Below are 17,500 nucleotides of genomic sequence, written 5' to 3'. Positions count from 1 at the left end.
AACTAGTCTACACTTGCTTCCTCGCTTTAATGAGAAAGACGTCGATACATTTTTTCTTCTGTTTGAGCGTGTGGCTGATACACAGGACTGGCCTGGTTCACACCGTGCGCTTCTGCTCCAGAGCCGTCTCACAGGAAAGGCACAGCGGGCTTTCTCTGCGTTAACTGTGAAAGAGGCCCGTGATTACGACCTGGTGAAAGCTTCGGTGTTGCGGGCATATGAATTAATTCCGGAGGCGTATCGTCAACGCTTTAGGAATATGCGGAGACGTTCGGACCAGACGAACGTTGAGTTTGCAAGGGAGTTGCGTCTGCAATGTCAGCGATGGTGTGTTGCTTGTAAGGTTGAGTCTTATGAGGAGTTGATAGATTTAATTGTCCTCGAGCAATTCAAGAGCACATTGCCAGAGCGTGTTGCAACGTACGTTGCGGAGAAGCAGGCAACTAGTGAGTCTGTCGCTGCGGTGTTGGTAGATGAGTACGAGTTGACTCACAAAGCTCATATGCGCTCATCTAACGTCCACAAGGTTGATTTTTCTACCAATAGAAGTGTGAACGTTGGTGCACAATCACATCAGGCTTCTGGAGTAGATCGCTCGAGTAGATCTGACGCAGATCAGGGTTGCCAGTACTGTCATGCAACTGTTCATTCAAAGTGGACATGTCCAGTGCTAAAAGTTAAATCAAAAGAGAGTTTTTTTGAGGTGAAGCCGGACATGTTGGCAGTATCTCCTTCAGACTTGAATATTGATTCGTTGCATACTAGAGTGAATTCTAGTTACGCTCTGTTCGTTTCCAGTGGTTTTGTTTCTTTAAGAGACGGTGATGATTTAATTCCAGTTAAAATTCTCCGTGACACAGGTGCGTCAGGTGCGTTCATTCTGTTTTTGCCATTTTTCCAAGTTCTGCAAGATCTCTTTTAGTTCGGGGAATTGACCTCACTACTTTTGAAGTTCCATTACATAGAGTCATGTTGTTTTCTGAGTTGGTTGAGGGGGAGCTTGAGTTGGGAATTCGCCCTGCCCTCCCTGTTGATGATGTCTACGTGATTCTTGGGAATAATTACGCGGGAGGAGCTGTTTGGCGGGGTAATCCTGTGTCTGTGGTATCTTCTTCTCCTCAGCTGAGAGTGGAGACTGCTGATTCGGAACAGTTCCCTGACGTGTTTGCAGCTTGTGCTGTGACCCGCTCAGCTACTCGTGCTGCGGCGGACGCTGTGCAGCTCAAGAGCCCAGATGACAACGTTTTGGACAAAGTGGAAAACACCTATCAGGAAAAGGGGTTTTAGTTGGAGATAGGTTCGGAAATTTAGTTGTTTTGTAATTGTGGTGTCTTTTGATACTCTTCAAGCTCCTTCTTAAAGGGACTCTCACCTTTGTTGCATTTTTACACTTTTTTTGGATAAGGTTAAATTGGTATTAATAAGGTAATAACACTCTAATATGCAAGACAGACCCACCAGGAGTAAAAACAAACAATTATTTTACTCTCATAATATTTAGTGAAAACATGTTCAACCAATAAAATTCTTCGGACCGAAGGACCTTATTGGCCGACAGACCTGTCTGTTTGCTGCTTGGATATATAAGGTTTTCCGTCTGCTTCTTGTGGCGCATTCGGGCCCACGTCATCAAGGCGCGTCCTCAACTAGAGGGTCCTCAAGCGACCGTAGCGACTGACGATGGCAGACCAAGGGGACCCGATTCGGCCTCAGACGCGACGTTGTCCCGCTACTCTGGAGCTCCAGGAAGACATCCAGACCGTTGGCAACCAACCGCCACACTCAGTCCGATTACGGGACCCATTTCGGACTCAGACGCGACGTTGTCCCGCTACTCTGGAGCTCCAGGAAGACATCCAGACCGTTGGCAACCAACCGCCACACTCAGTCCGATTACGGGACCCATTTCGGACTCAGACGCGACGTTGTCCCGCTAATCTGGAGCTCCAGGAAGACCTCCAGACCGTTGGCAAACAACCGCACCATTCAGTCCGATTAGGGGACCCATTTCGGCCTCAGACGCTACGTTGTCCCGCTACTCTGTTTGTAATGCTCATACACCTTTCTTATACTCAGTGGGACCACTGTCCTTCAACATGGGGCCTCAAAACGGTATCACACGAAGCCCATAAAATTACAGTGAGCCACCTGCTAAATTTCTTGTTTACTAGACCCCTGGTAGATATTATGACCCCTGGGAGTCTAAACATAACCCATGGGAGTCTAAACATAACCCATGGAGTCTAGAACTTTTGTACTCTAAAAAATAACGCTTGGGGGGTGGGGCATTGGAGGAAGGCGGGATGATTTGAATGTGCTGTAATTCTCAAATGCAACAAAGGTGAGAGTCCCTTTAAGGGGGGGGGGTGTTACGGCCACATTGGCCTTTCGGTTGTCGTGGTATGTGTGCTACGTGTTTTGTCTGCCTTTGCTCTCATAGGCCTGGACCCGCATGTTCCAGGATGGGGGTGTGCCCGCGTACGGGGTGTGTCCCCGTGCACGGGATAAAAGGGGGCCTGGCCTGGAGAGACGCGGAGCGGGAGCGGGAGATTTGAGTTGTGCTTTGCACCATGATTGTTCATATCGGTTTGATTCATTGCTTATGAGGCAATTAAATGAAGAAACATTGACCTTTCGTCTCCTGCCCCGTTTCTTTGTTACGTTTGAGCCGCGTAACAGTGTGTGTGTGTGTGTGTGTGTGTGTGTGTGTGTGTGTGTGTGTGTGTGTGTGTGTGTGTGCATGTACCCAGTGTGTGTGTATGTGTGTGTTTATGCATGTGTCCTAAACTCCTCCATCCTAATCTCCCTCCTCCTAACTCCTCTAGTCTAACTCCTCCATCCTAATCTCCCTCCTCCTAACTCCTCTAGTCTAACTCCTCCATCCTAATCTCCCTCATCCTAACCAGCAATAACGTACCAGGTTGAGGTACCAGGTTATCTCCAGAGACTGAGCCGGTCTGAGCAGATGGTCCGCTGGTCCTCACCAGTGTTGAGGAACAAAGTTATCTCCAGAGACTGAGCAGGTCTGAGCAGATGGTCTACTGTTCCTCAGGAGGAGCTCAGAGTCTGAATGTTTACGCTGTGCGTCTCTCTTGTTTGACACCATAATTGAATCGCCTCACTGTTTCACCACCCCAGAGAAATCAATATGGTAAGTGTCCCAAATTTGTTATGATTCTGAAACAATTATGGAATGCAAATACGTGTTTTTGGTTTGACATGAGCCATAAATGTTTATTCGACTCTAGATGTGATTAAGTTAACTGCGCTACTGTAACTGCAGAATGAAGTGGCAGTCTGCTGAAACACTGTAAGAGGGCTAGCATGCTAGGGATAGTGTGCTCGGTTAGCATGCTACATTCGATTTCAAGTGCTATTGGTTTTGATAGCCTGATAGATTGCGGGGAACATAGGACCCTTTTCTGGGAAAAGGGTCCTATGTTCCCCGCAATCTATCAATCTTTAAAAATATTTAAACTTTGACGCGACATTCGCGTGATGACAGCCAATAAGCGTTCAACCGGCCAACTCAGTGCAGTGCAGTCCAGGGTGAACTGCAGCATTGAGGAGAAAGTGATTGTTGCCGTTTGCGACTCCCAGAGCTCTTTATATTTATATAATAAAATATAATTGTATAATAATATCACGGCCAAAAGCTCTGTGTGCCTCCGGATGGCCGTAGCGCGGGGAGCTCTCGTAGGGGAACATTGGACCCTTTTATTTAAAAAGATTCCTATGTTCCCCAGTCTCATACAAAGAGGGGAACATAGGACCCGGGGAACGTAGGACCCGGGGAACGTAGGACCTGGGGAACATAGACACGCTCCCGGCTACCGTGCCGGCCCGCCGTGTTAGCATGTCGAGTTAGCATGCTATGCTAGCATGCCGGGATAGCGTGCTAGGTCAAGCATCCAAGGTTATCGTTATAGTCAGCATGCTAGGCTAGTAGTGATGATTTGGTCGCGAACGATTCGGTCATAACGAACGAATCCTGAAGGTGAACGACGAGAACTGATTTCCAAAACAAGAGAACTGTTTCTTTTTTCTTTTCTGTTTTAAACATATGCACATTTAAACATAAAAATATGGTCACGTAAATAAAATATACAAACAAACAAACAGAGCTTCGTCTCCCCGCGACCTTACATTGATTAAGTCTAAAACGTTCTCATCGATTCAGCCAATGAGATCAGGTAGCAATCGCGTTGCCATGGCCCATGGGTAAACAAATGATAAGACACCACCACACAAGTTAACTAACGATCGCTGAGGGCTTCAATATCATGCAAGCACTTTATGTTTTCTTTCTATTTTGTTCTACATCACAATTGTATGATTTAATAAAGTATTGTTTTTACCTATTATTACGAGTCTCGTTTGGTCTAGTTGCTAACGTGCTTCACTGCTTATTAGCGCTAATATTTAATTCTTACTGCACCCCATTATGTATTAAGGATATTTATGAAGAAAAAGGTACGTATGTGCTTTATATATATGCTTAATATTTACACTTAACCTGGGTAATTTTGCCAGAACGTTAAAAAGTAGGCTACATGCAACATTTATTCCATAATTTCTGATTCCCCGGCAAATGACGTAACAGACCATCTGACTTAACGACTCGTGAAAGTGAACGGATCTGAAAGAACTAGGCTAGCGTGCCGGGCTAGCGTGCCGGGCTAGCGTGCCGGGCTAGCGTGCCGGGCTAGCGTGCCGGGCTAGCGTGCCGGGCTAGTGTTCCAGGCTAGCAGTGCCGTGTGCTCACCGTGCTCTCCGGTCAGCAGGGGCACCAGGCTGGCCGGGCTGGGCGCCGGGCGGACCCCGTTCTCAAACAGACCGCTCTCCTCCTGCAGCTGCCAGTTCAGACCCAGAATGTGCATCGCTGTGGGGAACACACACACACACACACACACACACACACACACACACACACACACACACACACACACACACACACACACACACACACACACACACACACACAGAGGAGGCACTTTACAGCACATGGTATTATTATGGGGTGGCGGTGCGGAGGACTCCAGGGACCGGAGGGTCGATGCCCGGACCTGCAGCCCTGAGCCGCTGCTCTGGGGCCTCATTACCACCACAACCCCGGTCCAGTCAACAGCTCCACCAACACTACACCACTCACCTACACCATCGCTACACCACCCACCTCCACCATCGCTACACCACCCACCTCCACCACCACTACACAACCAACCTCCACCATCGCTACACCAGCCACTTCAACCACCACTACACAACCAACCTCCACCACCACTACACCACCACTACACCACCCACCTCCACCACCACTACACCACCCACTTACACCATCGCTACACCAACCACCTCCACCACCACTACAACACCACCACACCAATGTACCACCCACCTCCAACATCAAGACCCCCTGTCCAGGAAGACCCCTAAACACCACCACCTCTACACAACCCACCCACCAGAGAGAGAGAGAAAGAGGGACAGAGACAGAGACAGAGAGAGAGACACAGAGAGAGAGAGAGAGAGAGAGAGAGAGAGAGAGAGAGAGAGAGAGAGAGAGAGAGAGAGAGAGAGAGAGAGAAAGAGTGAGAGAAAAAGAGAGAGAGAGAAAGAGAGAGAGAGTGAGAGAGAGAAGATGAGAGGGAGAGAGAGAAAGAGAGAGAAAGAGTGAGAGAAGAGAGAGAGAGAGAGAGAGAGAGAGAGAGAGAGAGAGTGAGTGAGAGAAAGAGAGAGAGAGAGTGAGAGAGTGAGAGAGAGAGAGAGAGAGAGTGAGTGAGAGAAAGAGAGAGAGAGTGAGAGAGTGAGAGAGAGAGAGAGAGAGAGAGAGAGAGAGAGAGAGAGAGAGAGAGAGAGAGAGAGAGAGAGAGAGAGAGAGGAGAAGAGAGGGAGAGAGAGGAGAGGGGCAAGAGACAGAGAGAGAGAGAGAGAGAGAGAGAGAGAGAGAGAGAGAGAGAGAGAGTCTCGCTCTGTGGCCAGGTCTCTCGTAACCTTCAAAAGCAGAAGCCAGGGTGCATGCTGGGAAAGCATCCAGATTACCTCCGCTTTATCTCCCCCCCCTCCTCCACCAACACCATCACCTGAGGTGGAGACACAGCGGACCACTGTCTGCTGCGAGGAGCTAACCAGCTAGCCCTCCTGGCTCCATGCTACACCCTGGCCCGAGCGACGGTCCTGAATAATGGATGTCTCTGCGTGTAACGTTTCCGTCAGGGCGTAGCGTCGCGCTCTACATCCGCGGGTGGGGCAGCTCAGGTCTCTACACATATACATGACGGCTCCACCAACCACACCCTCATGAATACCAAGAGAGCTCCTCCTCGTGTGCGATGCCACCGCTGACCCTGACAGGAGGAACCTGATGGTCTTTCCCCAGCGCCTCGTATCACGACTTCCTGTCTGCAGACGCACTTCCTGCTCCTCTTTATGATCTTAATCATGCTAACCATAATACCAAGAAGGACATTCCTTATTGTCCATGTAATGATTTGTCGATGACTCAATTCTTAAAACTAGATTGATTGCTACTTTAAAACCATTAGTCCTCTCCTCAAGAACGAGTTGAGGAGAACTCCAATCATAATGGAACTGAGGAGAGCAGCCGGTTCTAACCTCTCCTCTCCTTCCTCTTCTCCTCCCCTCTCTTCTCTCCCCTCCCTCTCATCCTCCCTCCTCTCCACCCTCCCTCCCTCTCTTTCTCTCCTCCTCTCTCCTCCCTCTCCTCCCCCTCCCTCTCTCTCCTCTCTCCTCCCTCTCCTCTCTCCTCCCTCTCCTCCCCCTCCCTCTCTCTCCTCACTCCTCCCTCTCCTCTCTCCTCCCTCTCCTCCCTCTCCTCCCCCTTCCTCTCCCCCCTCTCCCCCCTCTCCACTCCCCAGCCTGTTACGTGTCTTTAGTGATCCGTTTGAAGCGGTAGAACCTCATAGTCAACAAAGTCTGAATAGAAAACCTTTTATTAAGCTTCCTAAAATGATGGCTTTGCACTGCGGTTCGTCCTCGAGCGAAGTCTGTGTTTGTGTGTATGCGTGTGTGTGTGTGTGTGTTTGTATGTGGTGTGTGTGTGGTGTGCGTGGTGTTTGTATGTGGTTGTGTGTGTGTGTGTGTGTGTGTGTGTGTGTGTGTGTGTGTGTGTATGTGTGTGTGTGTGTGTGTGTGTGTGTGTGTGTGTGTGTGTGTGTGTGTGTGTGTGTGTGTCTTTGGGTTGGTATCTGTTTGTGTGTGTGTTTATGTGTACACGTGTCTCCATGTTTGTGTGTGTATGTGTGTGTGTGTGTGTGTGTGTGTGTGTATGTGTGTGTGTGTGTGTGTGTGTGTGTGTGTGTGTGTGTGTATCTGTTTCTGTGTCTGTATCTGTTTGTGTGTGTGGGTGTATATGTGTCTCCATGTGTGTGTCTGTATGTATGTGTCTGTGTGTGTGTGTGTGTGTGTGTGTGTGTGTGTGTGTGTGTGTGTGTGTGTGTGTGTGTGTGTGTGTGTGTGTGTGTGTGTGTGTGTGTGTGTGTGTGTGTGTGTGTGAGTGTGTGTGTGTGTGTCTGTGTGGATGTAGGTGTGTGTCTGTGGGTGTGTCTGTGTGTATGTGTGTGTCTGTGTGCTGGCAGCTATAGCTGAGGATGAAAGTGAAGAAAGAGAGAAAGTTCCTCCTGTCTCCTTAGGCGTCTGCAAAGCTCTCAGCTGCTGCTACACCAACCCCACCTCATCTCCCCCCCCCACCTCTCCCCCACCCCCCCACCACTGACTTCTCCACCTCCATTCCTTCCTCCACCCGCCCCAGAAGCCCTACCTGCTCCTCTAACTCAGCCTGGCTAAGAGTTTCATCTGGTGTCCCCACCTTCCCTCCGCTGAGGGGAACAAGGGAGGAGAAGAACGACATCAGAGAGGAACCAGATTCAAACATTTAAACACAACTTGAGGATCGTCTCGCCCCATCCTGGTAATTTGATGAATCAAAGGGAGGAACCAGGCGGTGGAGAGAGGAGAGGAGAGAGAGAGAAGAGGAGCAGAGAGAGGATACAGGAGAGAGAGGAGACAGGAGAGAGAGAGGAGAGAGAGGAGAGAGAGGAGAGAGAGGAGAGAGAGGAGAGAGAGAGGACAGAGAGGAGAGAGAGGAGAGTGAGTGGAGAGAGAGGAAACAGTCGAGAGAGAGGCGAGAGAGAGGAGACAGGAGAGAGAGAGGAGAGAGAGGGGAGAGAGGGGAAAGAGAGGAGAGAGAGGGGAGAGATAGGAGAGGGGAAAGAGAGGAGAGAGAGGAGAGAGAGGGGTAGGCAGTATGTGGAGCTGAGGAGCGAGGGGAAGGCAGTGATACGTGGTGCTTTATATCCTCTTCCAGAGGTTCTCTCTGGTCGTCAATAAAACGCTGTTAGAGCCTTCCTAGCGAGACGTATCTCCCGTATACGAGTGGGTGACACTGCGCATCGCGGGACCAGCTCTATAGAACCTTTATATCAGCGCTGGGGGACGAGGATTATAGACACGGACCGCCGATACATTACATCGCTTTATTGCTGTGTCCACCTCTAAAGGTGAGGCCGGCCGCTGACACATTACACAGCCCAGACCGCCTGCACCTTACACACAGCTAACCAGCTATCTATCTGAGACAGACGATACCTACTGGAGCCTGCACCTTACACACAGCTAACCAGCTACCTATCTGAGACAGACTATACCCACTGGAGCCTGCAGCTAAATAAAAACGAACCAGCTACCTATCTGAGACAGACTATACCTACTAGAGCCTGCAGCAAAATAACAACTAACCAACAACTAACCAACTCTCTATCTGAGACACACTATTCCTACTGGCGCCTGCAGCTAACCCACAACTAACAAACTATCTATCTTAGAAAGACTCCTAAACCTATTGGAGCCTGCAACTAACTATCAGCTAACCAACGACTAACCAACTATCTATCTTTCTGACCTGCAGGGCACTGATCTGTAGGCTCCTGTGTTTTGTACGTATTTGACCGGTTCAGTTCTTGCATTATCGGGATCGGCGAGTACGCAAGTCTAGGCGCCGATCCGATACCATCAAGTAACTCATGTACAACACGGGCAGAGAGCATCTCAAACACCTGCAGGGCTGGGCTGCGTTCGGTTACGTTCGGAGGAGGGAATTGGGAATAGGTTGATGCAGTTAACGTATTATCAATAACAGTAGATCAATTAGTATTGATACAGTAGATATATGATATTGATCCAGCATATATATTATTATTGATACAATAGATATAATAAGGTTGTACAGATGTAGTAAATGTATTATTGATACGGTAGATATAGTATTTTTGATACAGTAGATTTATCATTATTGATACAGCAGATATATTATTATTGATACACTAGATGTATAATTATTGATACAGTAGATAGGATCAGGTTGTACCTAACCGATGCAATAAACGTATTATTGATACAGTAGATATATCATTATTGATAAAGTAGATGTAATATTATGGATACAGTAAGTGTATTATTGATACAGTAGATATATCTTTATTGATAAAGTAGATGTAATATTATTGATACAGTAAGTGTATTATTGATACAGTAGATATATCTTTATTGATAAAGTAGATGTAATATTATTGATACAGTAAGTGTATTATTGATACAGTAGATATATCATTATTGATACAATAGATCTAATATTATTGATTCAGTAGATGTGTAATCAGTTCTTACCGATGCAGTAGCAGAGGATGAGTGACAGCAGCGTGGCCACGCCCACGGCGCCCAGGGCAGTGCACCTCCAGGAGCAGTGGCGCGGGGACTTCTTGAACTTGAAGGCCCCCCTGGAGAGCGAGCTGCGTGGGAGGGGCCGGGCGGGCGTGGAGTAGACCGCCCCCGTCGCCATGGTGTAGCCGGGCGTCGCCGTGCCGAAGAATGCCGTACTTCCTGTTCCCGTCTTAAAGAGGAAGTGTCTGCAGAGAAAGAGAAACATGGTAACTGGGTTTACACCGGTCATCTTTACACTCCCAGGTGGGTTTACACCTGTCATCTTTTCACTCCCAGGTGTGTTTACACCGGTCATCCTAACACTCCCAGGTGGGTTTACACCGGTCATCCTAACACTCCCAGGTGGGTTTACACCGGTCATCTTTACACTCCCAGGTGGGTTTACATCGGTCATCATTACACTCCCAGGTGGGTTTACACCGGTCATCTTTTCACTCCCAGGTGGGTTTACACCGGTCATCCTAACACTCCCAGGTGGGTTTACACCGGTCATCTTTACACTCCCCGGTGGGTTTACACCGGTCATCTTTACACTCCCAGGTGGGTTTACACCGGTCATCTTTACACTCCCAGGTGTGTTTACACCGGTCATCTTTACACTCCCAGGTGGGTTTACACCGGTCATCTTTACACTCCCCGGTGGGTTTACACCGGTCATCATAACACTCCCAGGTGTGTTTACACCGGTCATCTTTACACTCCCAGGTGGGTTTACACCGGTCATCTTTACACTCCCCGGTGGGTTTACACCGGTCATCATAACACTCCCAGGTGGGTTTGTCACGTTACTTTGAGCATGAGGCGTTATATGCCATACGTAGCTATCGCCAACTCAAAGATTTTATACGTTAAATATAATATCCCAAGAGAACTACTGCAAACCTTCATGTCCTGTAACATACTATACAAAAGTACTGGGTGTCTAGAGTCAATGGAGGAGAGAGGGGAGAAAGGATAGACTAGGAGGCTGTGGAGGTCAGGGTATGGAGGAGTTTAGGGTATAGAGGAGGAAGTGGAGGTCAGGGAATAGAGGAGGCTGTAGAGGTATGGGGAGATTGTGGGGGTAAAGTGGTTTTGGGTGGAGGTTGTGGGGTAAAGGTTGTGGAGGTTGTTGAGGCTGTGAAGGCTGTGGCAGTCCGTTCCCGGACGAGGCCCAGATGTGTTGTGATGAGAGGGGCGATGAGGATCATGAAGTCTTTAATAGGTGTTTTACGGTAGTGGTGGCTAACAGGCTGTGGTGCCTGGCCTCATTAAGAGCCTCTAATCAGAGGCACCCGCAGGTGACCATGCTCTTAACGTTTAAAGCTCTTGAGTCAATTCATTAAATGGTGTGGCCACTCGTGCCACCGCGCCAAGGTTAACGGGGGAAGACCTTCCTACGTCTCACCGCGTAGCGACCGGCTGCTGAAGCCTCAGACCTGAGAGCTGTCCTCAGCTCAGCGCTCGCCTCTGGATTAACGCACTGACGCGCCCAAAGTGGTCTTTAATCGAGAGAGAAACGGTAACATGTCTGTTCAGCTCAAACAGCCCCACATAGGCTCCTTCTTCGGTGTGTGCGAGGAACAGAAGTGACTGTTACGGCCCTAAATACATCAGGACGTAACAGAGCGGTTGTTTACTGTAATACATCAGGACGTAACAGAGCGCTGGTTTACAGTAATACATCAGGACGTAACAGAGCGCTGGTTTACAGTAATACATCAGGACGTAACAGAGCGTTGGTTTACATTAAATACATCAGGACCGTAACAGAGCGCTGGTTTACAGTAAATGCATCAGGACCGTAACAGAGCGCTGGTTTACAGTCAATACATCAGGACCGTAACAGAGCGCTGATATACAGTAAATGCATCAGGACCGTAAAGGAGCAGTGGTTACCATAGCGGTGGTTACGACCATAACCGAGCCTTACCAGTAACTGAATCAGGTAACAGCTGTGGTTAACAGTAACTATATCAGGTAATAGCTGTGGTTACCATTACAGAGCTGTGGTTCGCAGTGAATCAGGTCCATCAGAATCATTATGCAGACAATGGCAGCTGTTCTTAACAACTCTTTCAGACGGATCCTTTCTCTTCTCTAAGGTTGTCTCTCTGAGCACGAGGCCAGCAGAGAACTCATCAGGACCTGAATGAATTCCCCTGGAGGCCGATCGATGGCCTTTCTATTTGTTTCTTTCAATGGCCTGGGATTCGTTGTTATTTAGTTTGTTGTTCATTTAAAGACGTTTTCTCGTTTTGTCTCCTGCTCAGTTGTCTTAATAACGTGATTCTTACACAAAGGTGTGTTTGCGATTGATTTTTAATTGCAGTAAATGTGGTCAGAGGTTAAATTATAATCAGTATTGTACCAGGAGTTCACATCTGAGATTTCTGAAGCACTAGTATTACCGTTATTTAAAGCAGAATGTGTGGTTGTGTCAGAGATAAGGACACATAGAGCTAGAGGTCTGGATCCACAACATGAAGGCACTTTACAACGGTACCTACCAGGCGGTGGGTTAAATTGGTGCTACGGTTACAAGCTCCTCCGTTTCCGTGGTAACGGTAATAACCAGGGATGTTGTAGTGAGGGGGTGTGGCCAGGCCGCACACCTTCTCCATGGGAGGGCTTCTTCTGAACCAAACGGCCGACAGAGGAACTCCCTGCTAACAACACCTTCCCTCCTCCCTCCCCCCGCCCTCCCTCCCCATACCTCCCCCCATCCCTTCCCCTCCCTCCTCCCCCCTCCCTCCTCATACCTCCCCCCATCCCTCGCCCTCCCCATCCCTCCTCCCTGCCTCTCCCCATCCCTCCCCCTCGCCCCCCCCGATCCCTGTCTCTACCGGGCTGCTGACTGGTCGGTAGGCCGCTGATCAATTCGTCCGCTGAGGAACAAATGTCATGTTTGGATGTTCTGACACACCTCGCCTCCCAGGGAGCAGGTGAAGGTTACAGACCATGCTGCTGAAATGACAAGTCTGTCAGGGGGGCCGCCTAGACCTGGACCTGGATCTGGACCCGGACCTGAGCCAGGAGGACCGTGTAGACCTGGAACTGGACCTGGGTTTGTCATGGGGACCGAGTAGACCTGGACCTGGACCTGGGTTCAGTCTGGGGGACCCCAGGAGCAGGGGTACTCTATCTGAAGCCGTTCTCCAGACCGGTGTTGGCAGCCCACTGCCTGTCTCACCTCAGGGGCCAGAGTCAGTGTGTGTGTGTGTGTGTGTGTGTGTGTGTGTGTGTGCGTGTGCGTGTGCGTGTGCGTATGCGTGTGCGTGTGTGTGTTTGAGGACCTTGTGAACAGATGCTGAAGGGCCTCGGGCTTCAGAGCCAAACCCACCAACCCATCAGCTGTAATTGATTACGGACACTTGGACACAGAAAAGCACATTAATATGCTAATACCAGAAGACCATTGATAACACTGTGCGTGTGTGTGTGTGTGTGTGTGTGTGTGTGTGTGTGTGTGTGTGTGTGTGTGTGTGTGTGTGTGTGTGTGTGTAGGTGTGTGTGTGTGCGTGTGTGTGTTAGTGTGTGTGTGTGTGTGTGTGTGTGTGTGTGTGTGTGTGTGTGTGTGTGTGTGTGTGTGTGTGTGCGTGTGTGTGTGTGTGTGTGAGGGGGGGTACTGATAAAATTAAACAAGAGGAAAACCAAACAATAGGAAGAGATAATGACAGCAAGGGAGGATGTTTAATTATGCTTCTCGAATAGCCCATCTACCTGGGTCTCTACCTGGGTCTCTACCTGGTTCTTTACCCCGTGGGTCTCTACCTGGGTCTCTACCCCGTGGGTCTCTACCTGGGTCTCTACCCCCTGGGTCTCTACCTGGGTCTCTACCTGGGTCTCTTCCCCCTGGGTCTCTAACCCCCTGGGTCTCTACCCCCTCGGTCTCTACCTGGGTCTCTTCCTGGGTCTCTACCCCCTGGGTCTCTACCCCCTGGGTCTCTACCCCCCTGGGTCTCTACCCTCCTGGTTCTCTACCTGGGTCTCTACCCCCCTGGGTCTCTACCCCCCTGGGTCTCTACCCCCCTGGTTCTCTACCCCTGATTCTCTACCTGGGTCTATAACTGGGTCTCTATTCAGAGCTCTATCCGTAGCAGGGCTCGTTCCTTCAGATCAGAAACACACTTTGAACTTCTCTCTCAGCCTGAACTGTATGTTCTGTAAAGGAACAGAGCAGAGACTTAATCATGATTCAGACTGAGACCGGATGTTTCCGTGGTGATGACGTGGGGACGGGGTGATTCAGAGTGTCAAGTCTGTCTGTGGTCCGCGGGTTATTGGATGAACGTACATGAGGGCCTTGGCCTAATAGGGACTTTCCCTGCATAACTGGTGTGTATTCATTTCACAAGCGCAGTCCATTTGAGATAAAGGACTCTGGAAGAGCTTAAGAATAATGACCTTCCCCACGGCCGCTAATGGCCTGTTCCCGGGCCTCCCCTCAGCCCAGATGAGGTCCAGGCCGTCCGCTTTGAAGAGACCTAATTGACCCGTTTTACTATGGGGGGTGGAGATGTGGAGGAAGGGTCTTACACGACATGGAACGTTAAATATCACCTGCATCCCCTCCATCAGCACATGAAACACCACACAACCATTTCAGATGTGTTGCAATAATCAGAGAATTATTGTATTGAGAAGTATCAAGAGAAGTAAGGATTTTTCTTCCATTTCACTTCATATTCCATAACAAGGTCAAGGCAAGCCTGGGAGAGGTTCTCTGGGTTCTTGAGACGTGTTCTCGGCTGAGAGGAGGTTCAGCAGAGAGGCAGTAAAAGGCTGCTGGCTCTTAGCTCGCTGAAGAGGAGACAAGTGCTCAACTCAATAGCAGAATACTTGCTTTAAAAGGCAGCAGAAATCACTTGAATTAGCACATTAAGCACTTCACACTCTCATTAATGACTCCTTCATTAAACGGGCCGCAAATTGATTTCAAGTCGTAACGAACAAACAAGACAACAATATGAGATGTTTAAGTTGTGGTGATGAGAGTGCTGCTCCATGCACTTCCTGCCTAGCTCAGCGTATTGAGAATCTCTGCGCGGCTGAATCAATTCTTAAAGATCAAACGACCATCGGCCCCGTGGGAAAACCTTGAGCTTCATCTGGAAGGACTGGCTATCACGGAGGGGTTAGATCACCTGGCCTACAACAGCTTCATCTGGAAGGACTCGTTATCACAGAGGGGTTAGATCACCTGGTCTACCACAGCTTCATCTGGAAGGACTCTCTATCACGGAGGTGTTAGACCACCTGGTCCACCACATGACAAACAGCGTTCAGCAGTGTTACGTAAAGAACCAGTTCCAGTACAGTTAAGTACAGAACCAGAAGGTCCTCATGAATACTAAACCAGAATGTCTTCATCAGTGTGTTGAACACATCCCCTTATTCTGAGTAAGGGCCAACATTCAAGCACAATTTGCAGGCAACTGTTTTTTTTCAACTGCGTTCGGTTGCATTATAATCGAGTGTTCAGCTTGTGAAGGTAATAATTACTTCCTAGAACCATGTTGGGTCAGTTCTAGGAGTTGATGGGCTGTGTCTCTGAGCTCGTTCAGGTTGGCACACTTTCAGGACCCTTGGTATGTTGAAACCATCGCACCGTTGGGGTACGCACGTCTGACCATCTCGGAAAATCTCTGCGTACAGAGATTTCTAACTTTCTCGCTGAGCATTGTTTGTGCAAACGCCCACGCAGAGTTCTGTGCGTGTGGCCTCAGATCTCCCGAGTCTGCTCTGGCTCTAATCTCCTAACACAGCAGAAAGGTCTCGCCACAAACCCTCACCCAGGGCTGCCGCCTGGATGCAGAGGAGCTAACCGAAAAGCAAACCGAGGAGCTAACCGAGGTACTAACCTAGGAGCGAACCGAGGAGCTAACCTGGAGCTAACCAAGGGGCTAACCTAGGAGTTAACCTAAGAGCTAACCTAGGAGCTGACCTAGGAGATAACCTAGAAGTTTACAGAGAAGATAACCTAGGAACTAACCTAGGAGCTAACCTAGGAGGTTACCAAGGGGCTAACCGAGGAGCTCACCAAGGAGCTAACCGATGAGATAACCTATGAGCTTACCGAGGAGATAACCTCGGAGCTAACCTTGGAGCTAACCTAGGAGGTTACCGAGGGGCTAACTGAGGAGCTCACCTAGGGGCTAACTGAGGGTTTAACCTAGGAGCTAACCAAGGAGCTAACCTAGGAGCTAACCTAGGAACTAACCAAGGAGCTAACCGAGGAGCTGAAGAAGGATCTAACCGAGGAGCTAACCGAGAAGCTAACCGAGGAGCTAACCAAGGAGCTAACCGAGGAGCTAACCGAGGAGCTAACAAAAGAGCTAACTCCCCCCCCCACCTCCTACCTGCTCTGCAGCGCAGCATCGCTGCCCAGCACCCAGCTGTCCTGCAGTTGGGAGCATTCCGCCGTGCTCGGCAAATCAGCCGCCAGGTCCAGCGCGGGGGGCGGGCTCGGGCTCCTCTGATTGGCCAGCGAGCTGCGACTCAGAGCGGTAATTGACGGGTGCTGCTTGTGAGGGGGCGGGGCCGGGGGTAGAGGGGGCGGGCCTTGGTGTCGGGGGTGATGGTCAGCTGAGGAAAGAAGAGGGAGGTCAAAGGTCAGAGGTCATGTGAAGAGAGAGAATAAGATGAGTGCGTATCATTATCAGTAATGATCGTTAACATTCTCACTGCATCCCATAATACCTTTGATAAAGTTTCCAGCACAACGCTTTGATGTTTTGGCTTGAATCACTACTCCAAACACTCATCTAGAAAGAATTCTACGGCCATAAAATAACATCAAATGACATATTTAAATTTTTACCTATTAACATTATTCAAATACATTCACAAATAATCGACCTATCATTCTGCGAAAACAAAGCCAAGACCGCCGCCGGAAGCCTGCGAACGCCGTCAAGGCTTCCACTGAGTTGAGATGGGTTTGGAAAATAACGTTGTAGTGGCGTGGCGTTCCGGACGGGAACAGGCGAACGTCTTCACGGCCGGTCACCGAGCGGCGGCGGCGGCTGACAGAAGGTCGGTCAGCCGGCAGCTGTTCCTTTACTGGCTGTACACGCCATGTTCACATTTGATTACAGCGGAGAAGAGCCTCACATAACTAACGACCAGAAGCCCCATTAGCCGCGGGAACAGGTTTCCTCTCTAGCACAAAGCGCTGTAATCGTCCCCAGAATGGCGCGCAGTGATTATCTATCTATCTCCCGTTTAGAAGGGGGGACGCAGGGTGCTGACACGTCTCTCTCCGCTCCACTGGGCCGCAAACGGGCGCCATCTCCATGCCTTCTGGGGCCCATAAGGCAAGAACCGGCTGGCTCTAGGTCCACGGAGATAGCAGCTAGCGTTGACATCACCGCACTGTGAGAGCATTAACGTCACCGCACTGGTAGAGCATTAACATCACCGCACTGTGAGGGATCAGCATTAACATCACTGCACTGTGAGAGACTAGCATTAACATCACCGCTCTGTGAGGGACTAGCATTAACATGGCCACTTCACTGCTAAAAACTAACATTTACATAACTTCACTACAATGCTACATTAAATCTAGTAGTCAACATGTGTTCACCATGCCCTAGGCTGGTTTCTCACGTAGCTGAACTCGTAGTTGAAATGTTTGCTTTGCGTGATGAAAGAGGATCCCATCCCTCTATCGGCTGTGGACCACTGAAGCGTGTGGTGCTAGCGCTTTAGCTTAGCACACCAGATCACTCACAACAGCCAGATGGGATTCAGATGGAGATGAAAGGCCCTCAGCCCA

At 49.5% G+C, this 17,500-nt stretch overlaps 1 protein-coding gene across 11 annotated transcripts in view; it reads right to left on the bottom strand.

Annotated features, from left to right (window-relative positions):
• Positions 1-16,279, bottom strand: part of si:dkey-237h12.3 (teneurin-3) — a 73,471-nt gene extending 57,192 nt beyond the window's left edge. For 8 of the 11 annotated variants that reach the window (XM_060062377.1, XM_060062379.1, XM_060062380.1 and 5 more), the window contains exons 1-3: positions 16,080-16,214; positions 9,685-9,923; positions 4,766-4,882 (exon numbers count right to left, since the gene is read on the bottom strand). In XM_060062377.1, coding sequence (XP_059918360.1) covers positions 4,766-4,882; positions 9,685-9,856 — 289 coding nt within the window. In that variant the 5' untranslated portion in view covers positions 9,857-9,923; positions 16,080-16,214. Of the gene's footprint in view, positions 1-4,765; positions 4,883-9,684; positions 9,924-16,079 lie in introns of all 11 variants that reach the window. The other 3 variants (XM_060062384.1, XM_060062385.1, XM_060062383.1) reach the window with 2 other exon arrangements.
• Between the last annotated feature and the right edge of the window lie 1,221 nt (positions 16,280-17,500).

Source organism: Gadus macrocephalus, chromosome 10, assembly GCF_031168955.1.
Source record: "Gadus macrocephalus chromosome 10, ASM3116895v1".
Classification (NCBI taxonomy): domain Eukaryota; kingdom Metazoa; phylum Chordata; class Actinopteri; order Gadiformes; family Gadidae; genus Gadus; species Gadus macrocephalus.
Note: the sequence above shows the minus strand (reverse complement) of the source record. Positions and strands in the feature narration are given on the sequence as shown.